The sequence below is a fragment of the Juglans microcarpa x Juglans regia genome, chromosome 8D (genome assembly GCF_004785595.1).
Source record: "Juglans microcarpa x Juglans regia isolate MS1-56 chromosome 8D, Jm3101_v1.0, whole genome shotgun sequence".
NCBI lineage: Eukaryota > Viridiplantae > Streptophyta > Magnoliopsida > Fagales > Juglandaceae > Juglans > Juglans microcarpa x Juglans regia.
In genome coordinates, this window is record NC_054608.1 from 10074302 (window position 1) to 10085978 (window position 11677).

Below are 11677 nucleotides of genomic sequence, written 5' to 3' on the forward strand. Positions count from 1 at the left end.
TCTCTTTGCAACTCGCCGGGTTTCCATTCAACACCGCTTGAATATACTGATCCCCCGTAGACCTATATTGTGGTGGGGCATTGGAACCTGACATGCCCATAATTCAGATGTTGAGTGCATCATATAAATAAAGTTAACCTCCTGCATTGCCACTTCATCTCCACTAGAAGGATATGTCAGCATAAACTCGTTCGCCTCGCTATTATGAGTCATACTTGAGTAAGAATCGTCTATCTCGCTGTTGATTCCAATCGATGGGGTTTCTGCAGAGCTACTCTCATGGTCCATTCTAAATATGGAAAATATATATATATATATTAACAAGGCCTGAACAAATATGAAAATACAGGATCAATTAATGCATTTTATAAGTTATGCTTCTAAATTATCTTACTAGAAGTTGGAAGAAAAACAAATTTGATTGCCAATAAAGGCCGGCTGCTCTCTGAATTCCTTTCCCCTAAATACTATCCTGTAAACAAAACTGCTTTTCAATAAAACATATTTCAATAGGTCTATCTCCTCAAGACCATGAGTATATCATCAAAGATCTATTTCAACATAGATCTTCAAATAAATAATATAGCGTTGAAGAAATTATGTCGGTAGACTACTGGGGAGCTTTTGTCTTGTTATAGGTAAAGAAACAAGTTTAGAAAAATTATGGAAAAATAAATAATATTAGTTTTAAAAAAATATTTCCACTGCATTCCAATTATAATTAGACCAATTAGTTTGTACGGTATAACCCACGAGTTGATCCAAACATTACATTCTTTCGTTGCATCTAGAGTCTAATTTTTGAGTGAGAAAAATCATGTGTGTCCCAAACATTACCTTTCTCGGAAACATTACATATTAATACAAACTGTTACAACACAGTAGCAGTTGTAAACGTAGCAGCAACATCTAATAACACACAGCCAGCAACACAGACAATTGAATCACTGCATTCCATAGGCAAACAAAACTTTGTACTGTCGGCAAACAGCCTTTAGTACGAAAAGAAAAATAATGAATCACTGCATTCCACAAGCAAACAAAACTTGGTTTATTCAAAATTGTGTGGAAAAAAATGTAATCTTTTTTTTTAGAAAAAGAAAAAAGGAAAAAATGCATTTGGTGCATTTTTATGACACATTGATTTAATTTTGAACAAGAATGATTGATCACCATCAAGAACCCTAGATAGAAAGGCAACTGCCAACACTACAGACATACCACAAGACCAAAATCGTTGACAAAGTGTGAAGTCTGCTATTAGTTTGCCAATACTTAACATAAAAGCTTTTGCCTAAAAACCAACTAAGATGAAAAGAATCATGACGATATATAGCTGTACGCAATATAAGATAGAATCTAGTACATCTTAAACAACCAGACAACAACATCAAATACAGTGACTCAACATAGACAACAATATTCGAAACATTACAACACAGAAGCACCAAACAAACATTACACTACTTATTAATACAAATAGTTCTAATAAGCAGTCGTAGGCAACATCTACAACGCAGCAGCACCAGCACCAAACAAACCATCTAAATGGACTCACCGCCACCAAAAACAACTCCATCAGTGACTGTACACCAGAACCCACATGTACTCAGAAATAAGGAGCAGCAGTAGCACCAAACAAACTGACTCAGCACCACCAGAAACAACTCCAAAACAGACTCAACACCAGCACAAAAGAACTCCAAACTGACTCAGCAATAACCAGGAGCAATCTCATCTACTCAGTACCAGCACCAGAATCAGCACCAAACAATAGACTAAACACACTCAGGACCACCAGAAACAACTCCAAAACAGAGTGAGCACCAGCATAAAATAACTCCAAAACAGACTAGCAATAACAAGTAGTAGCAAATAACATCTTAACAAACTCAGCACCAGGTTTCTACAACTCCAAAACAGACTCACCACCACGAAAAAATATTCCAAAAAAGTATTTGAACAGTATAATGACAAACACTTCAACCACAAAATAACCATCATAATTGTTAATATACTCGATGTTGCAAGTACAATTACCAGAATCCAACTAGTTCATAAGCCTAAAATTACCTCCTCAGCAGTTTATGAAATGTTAGAATTTAAATTCAGGAAATGAAAAAATGCATGATTAAATTGATAAGAGAGTTAATAAGATAATTGCTAAACCCTAAAGGTGATTAGCAAGGAAAACCATTCTAGCAATAAGGAGTGGCAAATCACATCCGGCGTCACCATCAATTCAGACTCGAAGCACACAGACTCCTACGTTCATCAGAGATCAAAATGAAGGATCTCTGGAATTTTGTGCTCAATAAACAGTCGAAAGCCTTGTTAAATTGGTCAGGAGGTAAGGGAGGTTGTATTTCCTCCAACAACCTCATACAATGCATCTGGAGATTATACGCTCTGTCGGACTCCATGCTAGTACCTTTGATGCACTTCCTTGACCTGCTTGACTCCATCACCTCCTCAACAGCCTGCCGTCTCGCTACGGCACTACGTTTAATTTCATCAAGGGTCTTGCTCATTTGTTGTTGAAGGGCTAGGTTTTGGAATGTCGGTGACGTCCTCTGTCGTATGCGAGATCCGCTAGCATAAGAGGCATATAATGGTCTGGATGAATGCAGGGGAACCCCGGATGAGGGGGGGGTTCCTGATCAGTCATTAGTTGGCCACGAGTTAACATATTCTCCTCAAGCAAGCACTCATCTTCACTATATGGGGCAGGATCAGTCGACACCAGGCCCATTGTCCCAGTGGCTACTGAACAACCAAAAATTGCACAAAGTTGTTCATACTTTGGACATCCATGGGTCTTGTAATGTTTCCATGATAAACGAACCTAATAGGAGAAATTGTCAATAAATACAATCAGAAAAAGTCTTCTGAAAGGTAATTATAGATGTTTAGCAATAATTTAGATCATACCCTTATAGCATTTGCCCAGTGTTCCTCACTAGCAACTGGTGCCTTCCTCTCTAGGTCCCACCCTAAACCAGTTTGTTTCATAAGATCTGTAAATTCGCGTTGTCTTCTCTTTAGCCAAGCAATTTTTCCTTTCACTTGATCACAATTGAATTTTTTTGGGCCAATAGCAGATAGTCGTTCAGCAAGCCTGACATTATCAACGGTTGTAATCCTCCCTCCTCTCAATCTATCCATGAGGGTGTCTTGGTACAAGAGGTCAACTAGGACATCCTCAAAGCCATCACTCCATAAATCCCGATCACGTGGGGTTTCGATGGTATCATTGTCCATATGCTATTAATATATGCTCAAACGAGAACGATGATTATTAAAACCAAATATAAAACGCTGAAAAGGCTTGGACCACATTCAGCATACAGTTTTCTTTATGAACAGCTTTCCTTTAAGATAGAATGAACCGACACCCGAAACACATTTTACATGGAAATAATGTAAAAAGTCTAGCTCATGCATGGGAAGATGTTGTGCTAAGTATTGGTATATTCCAGAACCCCCAACACAGTCAACAATTGAGCTCATGCATAGAAATAATGTAAACAGTCTAGCTCATGCATGAAATAATGTAAAAACGTTGAAGATGATAATTAATAGAATTACTTTGAATTTTTTTTTTTTTTACAAAGTGTACCTCTGAGAAACTGATTTCCTAAAATTAAACGCACAGAAATGTAGCTAGCGATGTTAATAATGTCTCAACCAAAATTTATGCTATAAGTTATTGTGTATATAGCAAAAGAGAAGATACTTGTTGAGAGGATGAAGTCGAAGCACGCCTCAAGTAGAAAGACCGAGGAATCAAGAAGTAGCCTTTCAACAAACAATAAACAAAAAGGGGGGGGGGGGGGGGGGTTTCTCGATACTCACTTGGTATGACCGAGTCTTCGAATCCGTGGTGGTACAGTTTTGGAGGTAACGACGAGCAGATTTGTGGATAACGGTGCGAGGGTCGATTCGCTTTATACGAGTGTCTTCCTCTCTATCAACCACTGCTCTTTTATACACCATTGTTGTCTATGCTATAAGTGACGTCCAAGCGGTTTTCCTATGCAACTATTGCTGCCCACGCGAGGTCTGATTTTGCACAGCAGAGGTCAGGTCAATCTAAATTCACTACACAAAACAGCTAGGTTCGAGATTCGGCTTCATCAGGGTCAACAATACCTTGCTTGATTGACACTAAAGTGTTCAGAGATTTGCACGGCAGCATGGGGCAGAGGGAAAGTAGGGGTTGTGAAGTTGCTTACCTTAAACGATCAAGATGAGCTTAGTGGTGAGTACTCGCACCAGATGCCGTGAGAAATGTCAGATCTGCGTGGGTCAGGCCACTGGACACCGAAGGCTTGAAAAGGCGCTGATCGATAAATGGGGGTTCTTTGTTTAACGATCTGTGTGTTTCCAAGTGGATTTCTGAAATGGCGGATGATTTTGGGTTTGGGGATTTTAGATATGTTTCGAACGGGTTCGCAGATCTGAATTTTCTGTGGAGGAAGTGTGCTAGCTTGAGCCTTTGGTAATGGAGGAGGATGGGTTTGTTTGGGGGACAACACAAGTGTGCTGTGGAGGAAGGGTAATGGCATTGTACTCACGCTGGGGGGAGTAATGTGGGAGGGGGACAGACGCTGCATATTTTGTGCAATAGGTCTTGTCTATGAACAGTGTTGAGATGATTTAGAAAATGGGGGAGATTTCTGAGAAATCTTGAAGTGATTGTTTGGAAAGTATATCTCATCTCAGTTAAAGAATTGGGATTAGAAATATCATCCCACTGAGCGTCCAAACCTGTCCTAATTCTGCATTCTGAGAGAAAATATTTTGTTCAGCATTTCAAAGTTTGATAAATGCCCATGTTTACATATTAGTATATGTTCTCTGTTTACTGAGTTGTTGATAACTCACTTCCTTATCTCCAATATTTTCAGATGATTTTAGATATTTCAGCTGGTGATCAAGACTGTGAAGCATTGGGTAAGATGACTTAAGAATAATGGATTAAGAATAGAAAGTTTCAATGAGTATTGGCGATTATTGTTAAGAAATTTTATTGTGTTCTGATGACGTGGTATTTTGAAGAATTGATTATATTGAGTAAATTAGTTTGAATCAAAATTTCTTTATAATGTTGGCAATTTAGAGTCTATAATTATATTGTTGAAATGTGAGTTCAAGTGACTTGTAAAGAAGTTAATATTTTTTGGGTTACTGTATCGAGGATTTGATAAATGAGTTTGTGTGATTATTTAAATTGGAAGTGTTTACTTTTGATTTGGAGATTTTGGAAGTATATTAGCAATGTTGGAATTGATTATCAGGTAACATGAGTTAACTCTCCGAACCCTCGGGCATGAGGCGTTACACAAAATGCTTTTCTCCATGGGAGACTCAATGAAACTATCTTTATGCAACAGCCACCTGGCTTTGTTGATCCTAAGTATCCTAACCATGTTGGTCAACTTCACAAAGCCATTTACGGCTTGAAACAGACACCACGTGCCTGGTTTTCTCAACTGAGCACCTGGCTCCTTAACTATGGTTTCAGTGCTTCTCAAGGAGACCCCTCTCTCTTTGTTCTATAGAAAGAAAAATTATGTATTTTTACACTTGTTTACGTTGATGACATGGTTATTACATCCTCCTCATCTGATGCTATTGATATTTTTCTGAACAACCTTGGTCAAGCCTTTCTTGTTAAAGACTTGGGTCGTCTCTCCTGCTTTCTTGGTCTTGAGCTCGATTACCATCCTAGTGGTCTGTTACTTTCACAAAGAAAATACATCTCTAATATCCTTAGGAAAGCTAATATGCTGGAAGCCAACCCCATATCTTCTCCCATGTCTGCCTCTATTAAACTCTCCAAATTTGATTCACCATCTTTTGATAATCCTACACTGTTTCGAAATGTTGTTGGGAGTCTGCAGTACATGTCCTTAACCAAACCCGATATTTCATTCTCTGTGAACAAGGTTTGCCAGTTTATGCATGACCCTAAAGTAACTCATTGGTCTACTGTCAAAAGAATTTTGTGGTATTTAAAATTTTCAATCAATCATGGTTTGTTCTTTGCCAAGCAATATGGTGCTGTTCTTCATGCCTATTCCGACGCCGATTGGGCTGACTATCCCGACAACAGACGATCTACAGGAGGTTTTTGCATTTATTTGGGTAATCATCTTATCTCTTGGAGCTCTCGGAAACAACATACAGTGGCCAGATCCAGCATTGAGACTGAATATAAATCCTTAGCCAACACTACTGCAGAACTTATTTGGCTTCAAACTTTAATCAAAGAGCTCGGCTTCACTCTTTTTAAGCCACCAGTTTTATGGTGTGATAATATGGGCACCACATATCTCACCTCCAATCATGTTCACCACTCTCATACTAAACACATGGGCATCAACTTTCACTTCATTCGTGACAGAGTTGCTGCCAAGACTTTACAAGTTTCTTTCTGCAGTAGCAAAGATCAACTAGCTGATGTTTTCACCAAATCATTGGTTGCTGATAGATTTTCTTTCTTGAGGTCGAGCCTCAATGAGGGTTGACACCCCATTGGGCTCGAGGGGGCGTATCAACCTTAGTCTCAAAAATGAATCACTACAGAAATGCAGAGAATTGAAAACCAGCTCAAATGATGCAATAGCTGCATAATGCTCAGGAATGTTCTAATGCCACCTCTGTTATGTTATTTTTGGCATATTGTAGTGCAAATGTAACTAACTTTTATTCCTTTTTTCCTTTACTTTTTACTTTGTATTGGGACCACTTGTACCTTTTATATATCTATATAAAGACATGCGTATCAATGAGATAAATACTGAGAAAATTCTTCACAGAATCACAATTATATTATTCTCTCATTTCTCCTTTCTGATACTCTAGAATGACATTTTTCCTTCCTACTACTTAATATTCTGTATGGTCAACGTACGAGCAATGATACTCATACAATACATTTTACAATATATTTCACAATATATATTTTAAAGTGAAGATATCTTTATAAAGTGATGTTACTTTTATCAAATATTTTATTAAACTACCCTTTATTTTAAAATATAATTTTGTAATATATTGTAAAAAATAACGTGTATTATTTTTCTTTACACTGTGATTCATGGTCCTTCAACATGATGACATCTGGTTGAAATTCGCGTCAGAAAAATGAAGTAATCCATTTTTATGAAAATTATGACCACCTAAATACTAGATAGTGACAGCTAAATCTCTTCTAGTCTTTCTGCCTACCTTCTTGTGGGTGGCTCGACCATGTAAATGTTCCTCCTGAGCTATTAACTGTCTAAAAGGCAACCCCTAGATGCAACCAGCCTATAGATCTTAAGCATTCTTTCTTTGGTCTACAGCCTGAGTGTGAGACAGTTATTAGAGACAAATATCTTGTTCAACTGTTGGATACATTCATGAAATGAAATCATCTTATCTTATTTTATCTTATTTCATCTAATTTAATCTAATTTAATTTTAACTAATAATCTAATTACTATTCACAAATGATGTCAACTCATTTAATTTCATAAACATACCCAATGAAATAAAACAAGGTTTTGAAGCATAGCAAGACAATGAGACCAAATGATTGAATATCTTCCTCTGTCCTTTTTTACGGACAAAGCCACACAGCAACATTGAGGCCTGCTCCACCAAAAAAGGACAAGGCAAAATTACTGCAGCAAAAGTTTATAGAAACAACAAAAAAATAGTCATTGATTACAAACTTGGTCTCGACCCACAACATAGCTATAACAAGGGGAAATTGCAAGCACTGAGAACCACCGACCAGCCAGCCAAGGACATTTTTTAAGAGAGTAAGGATAGCTCGTTCCCCAACAGTGTAGATAATCTGCCTGCCTGCCTCACTTCACCAATGCACCATCAGGGCAACTATAACCAGAAAAGATGAGGACTTTGGAACCGCAGCATTCAAGTGGATAGCAGCATCAGGCCCCAGTCCTCGACTCCTCAACTAGTAAAAGTGCATTCAACTCCCAACAGATAATATAAATGCATATTCAGAGAAAAACTAGATGATAGTCTTTCTCTTCATTCCTTTCTTCCCACCATAAAGAACCAATCCAAGTTAACCAGGCATTATGACGAGGAAAGGCTGAATATTCACAACTCCTCAATAATGAGGTAAAAGAACGAAAAAACAATTTCTTGAATCACCATCTTGATGAAATAGATGTCACCAAATATCTCCTCCTTCAGGCAGAGGGCAGTGTGTCAAGAAAATGCTACATCATCCCTTCCCACATGAGGTTCGTGTAAGGTGTCTGATACCTTGGATGGAGGCCAATAACGAAACACCGATCTACCTACGATGTCTTTTATTGGAAGTGGACCCCTGTTGACAAGGTAAACAAATCAACGTGTCAGGAAATACATTTTAAACCGAAAAACATACAATTGGACCAGAAACAATCGAAATTATTTTAATCTTCATACATCTTTATATAATTTCCCTGAATAAGATTTTAACATAAGCATGTTTGCAATATTTGTAGAAGCCACGGGCTGAAAATGCTTCTTGTCCCACCTAATTCAACATATTCTCAAACCAAAAAATCATCAGCAATACAAAGCTTCCAGACTTACCAGTTGTGTGAGTCAAAACTGTTGTTGCGATTGTCTCCCATCACAAAGACATAACCTTCAGGAACTAGCTGCAAATAAAAAAGAGTGCACAAGGCTCCGTTAACAAATGCAACCAAAGCTTTGACCATATAAGAGATATGTCACAGATCCACAAAGGAAATAGAAATTGATTATGAGAATGTTGCTTTACCACTGGATCCATTTCATAAGAAAGTGGCTCCAAAACGAAATTTTCATCTGGAACAACACCATTAACATATAATTTCCCATCACGTACCTATACATAAAAAAATCCAGACAAGATTGAAGATGTTAGAGATAAAGGTAAAGAAAGTGTTCTAAAAGTTTTTTTTTTTTTTTCAAATAAAAAATAAAAGAGGAAAAAACTATACGAACTTAAAAGAAAAAATGATAAAAGGAAAAGAGAAAAACTAAGACCTCAAGAAATAAATGGAATCAATAAAATGTCAAATGCACACGAATTCTTACTTCAACATAGTCTCCAGCCTTGGCCACCACTCTTTTGATGAACACATCGCCTGAACTAAACCCAACTTCCTACAAGATGCAAACAATAAACAAAATCAGCAACTCCCAATCAATTGAGACAATATTTCTTAAAGGCATTTCGAAGTACTTTACACCTCATACCTGTAAGATTTGAGGTGCCTTAAAAATTACTATATCCGAAACTTCAGGCTTCCTGAAAATGTATGAAACCTGTGGTATAAAAAATAAATAAATAGAAAGGCATAAAATCAGCTTACAGTCATTAAAGGCCTAATGTAATATCTCTATATATCTGCACCATTTCATATATTTTATATTTTATCTTTAGCCCGTGCATCGAAAACAAAATGAACAGCTTCCAGTCCACTTAAAATGCTAGGAACCGTGCAAAATATTTGAGAATCCATGACAGGCCAAAAGCCAAATTCGAATTTTTTTTTTCTTGTTAAGATGCAAAAAGCCACTTTGTGAATTAATCAAACGTTTTCAGCACTTATAACAACCACAACGCATCATCAGAACCGTAATTAAACACAACACACCATCGACACAAAAATGTCGCATCTTTGTTCATTTGTAGAAAGAAAATTGTCAAGTCATACTAAGCGCTGACGAGCTCTACGAAGAAAAATAAGAACTTGCTTGTTGGTTTTTGAAGTTAATCGCATCATAGAATTCTGATCACAATCAGCAACAACAATTTAGCCAGGTACACACCCACATCAAGTTAGAATCTTTTCCCATAATTACCCTCCCACATCAAGAGAATTTCTTACACAAAAGTTCATTTTCGAGTTATAGAGTTCAGTTGGACGCACCTTCTCGGCTAAAATACGGTCGCCCACATCCAGGGTAGGGTACATAGAAGAGGACGGGATTGACCTAGGCTCCGCCAAGAACGATCGGAACAACACGCTCACAGTCACAGCAGTGAACACAGCTTTGGCATCCTCTGAACAGAAATTCAATATCCTCGACAACCAACCGCTTTTCTCCAACGCCTTGTGAGTCTCCACAACCTCACAACACTGTGTTCCACCTTTATCCACAAGCCCACTAGCCAACTCGTTACTGCAAGGAAGCCACTTCGATCCCTGTAAGAAGGGCAAAACCGACGTCGCCTTAATAGGCGAAATACTGAAAACGCCGAGTGCCGTGGCCGATGTACCCGACGCACAGGCCGTCGACTTCATCAGCGAAAGCAGGCCCAGCACAATCGGGCTTTTGCAATTATCACCGAGAATCTCCCCGGCGAGAGTGGAGTACAAAGAAGCCGAATTCTTTCCCAAGCAGTTATTCGGCTTCTGCCGTCGGACATCGGATCGGTAATTGCGCACCGAGTTGGATGGGTCGAGCTCGGAATTCCGGTTATGACCAAATATCCGAGACCGGATCCAACACTCGTTAACGGCGCGGCAATTGCCGACCCGAAGGCCGGCGGAGGAGACAAGGTTTTGGGCAACATAGCCAGAGAAGCTGAAGGTAACTCGAATAGCCATTTCTACGATTTTGAATAGCAAGATGAAGATTTGGTACAGTGTAGCTTCGGTAACTAGCAAAGTCGATTCAGGAAACCCAAAAATCCGAGAAACTCCATTAACCCAGAAACCAACAGAAAATCGGAGAAGGGTGGGTGGAATTGAGAGTAGAAGCTACAGCGGGGAAAAGGGAACAGACGATATGGGGAATTGCGAAATCGAGATCGTTAGGGTTTGGTTTGAAATTGGATTAGCGGAACTAGAAATGGTCCTGAGCCGCAGGAAGCTCAAGACTCGGGAGCCGAATCAATGTATTTGGACGCGAAGGAAAATCAACAACGTCGACGATACCCGGTGTCTGGGTTTAATAGACGGCAGCTATGTTCTAATGCCCAGAATGGGCCTTCTCGTCCTTCGTATTTACGATTCTTGCAGAGTTTTTTTTTTTTTTTTTTTTTTTGGCCTTTTAAGTTGGGCATAGTTTCTTTTGTACGAGATAAGATGGGTTAGAATTAAAGTAAAAAAGTTAAATAAAATATTATTAAAATATATTTTTTAATATTATTTTTATTTTAAAATTTAAAAAAATTGAATTATTTATTTTATTTTATATTAAAAATTAAAAAAATTATAATAATAAGATGAGATGAAATAAAATATTTTATAAAAATAAAAGAGTTCTTGAACAAAAGCAACGTTAAGGTCTATGGTCTTTATAATCATGAAAGTGAAATGTTGGATTCTAAAATAAAAATAGGCAATCATAGGTATAAGTCTCATATAAAGTTTTTTTTTTTTTTTTTTTTTTTTGTAAAAAAGTAAGTCTTAATAATAAAAAATAATTTTTTTATACATTTTTAAGATAGGTGTATTTTTTTACAAAAACTTAGATAAAACTTATTTATTTAGAACTTGTACAAATTATTTTTCAATAAAAATATTTATAAAAGAAAAATTATTAACAAATATAATTGTGCCAAGTATACAAGTCTAGTCTCTTTTTAAAAAAATAATATTTACAGTCATAAAGTGAGTAAGCGTCGCATATTCTTTTAGAAAAAAATAAATAAATATGAAATACACAT

The 11677-nt window shown here is 37.4% G+C and overlaps 2 protein-coding genes across 2 annotated transcripts; one reads left to right on the top strand and one right to left on the bottom strand.

The window, feature by feature from the left end:
* Positions 1-5606: 5606 nt before the first annotated feature.
* LOC121242198 (uncharacterized mitochondrial protein AtMg00810-like) lies at positions 5607-6533 on the top strand. The gene has a single exon (XM_041140091.1). It carries the CDS (start codon positions 5607-5609, stop codon positions 6531-6533), a length of 927 nt encoding a protein of 308 aa, XP_040996025.1.
* A 1037-nt stretch (positions 6534-7570) lies between these two features.
* On the bottom strand, positions 7571-10940 carry LOC121242931 (thylakoidal processing peptidase 1, chloroplastic-like). Its single transcript, XM_041140943.1, has 6 exons — positions 9933-10940; positions 9256-9324; positions 9094-9162; positions 8795-8881; positions 8605-8672; positions 7571-8353 (listed from the first exon to the last, which is right to left on the bottom strand). The coding sequence occupies exons 1-6, from the start codon at positions 10611-10613 to the stop codon at positions 8233-8235; spliced, it is 1095 nt and encodes a 364-aa protein (XP_040996877.1). The 5' UTR covers positions 10614-10940; the 3' UTR covers positions 7571-8232.
* Between the last annotated feature and the right edge of the window lie 737 nt (positions 10941-11677).

Bases quoted from the DNA above. Each gene is read 5' to 3' on its own strand.
- LOC121242198 (XM_041140091.1), top strand. From the start codon at position 5,607: ATGGTTATTACATCCTCCTCATCTGATGCTATTGATATTTTTCTGAAC.
- LOC121242931 (XM_041140943.1), bottom strand. From the start codon at position 10,613: ATGGCTATTCGAGTTACCTTCAGCTTCTCTGGCTATGTTGCCCAAAAC. The intron at 9,325-9,932 runs GTGCGTCCAACT...TTTATACCACAG, and splicing joins ACCGTATTTTAGCCGAGAAG to GTTTCATACATTTTCAGGAA. The intron at 8,673-8,794 runs GTAAAGCAACAT...TTTTATTTGCAG, and splicing joins CTTATGAAATGGATCCAGTG to CTAGTTCCTGAAGGTTATGT.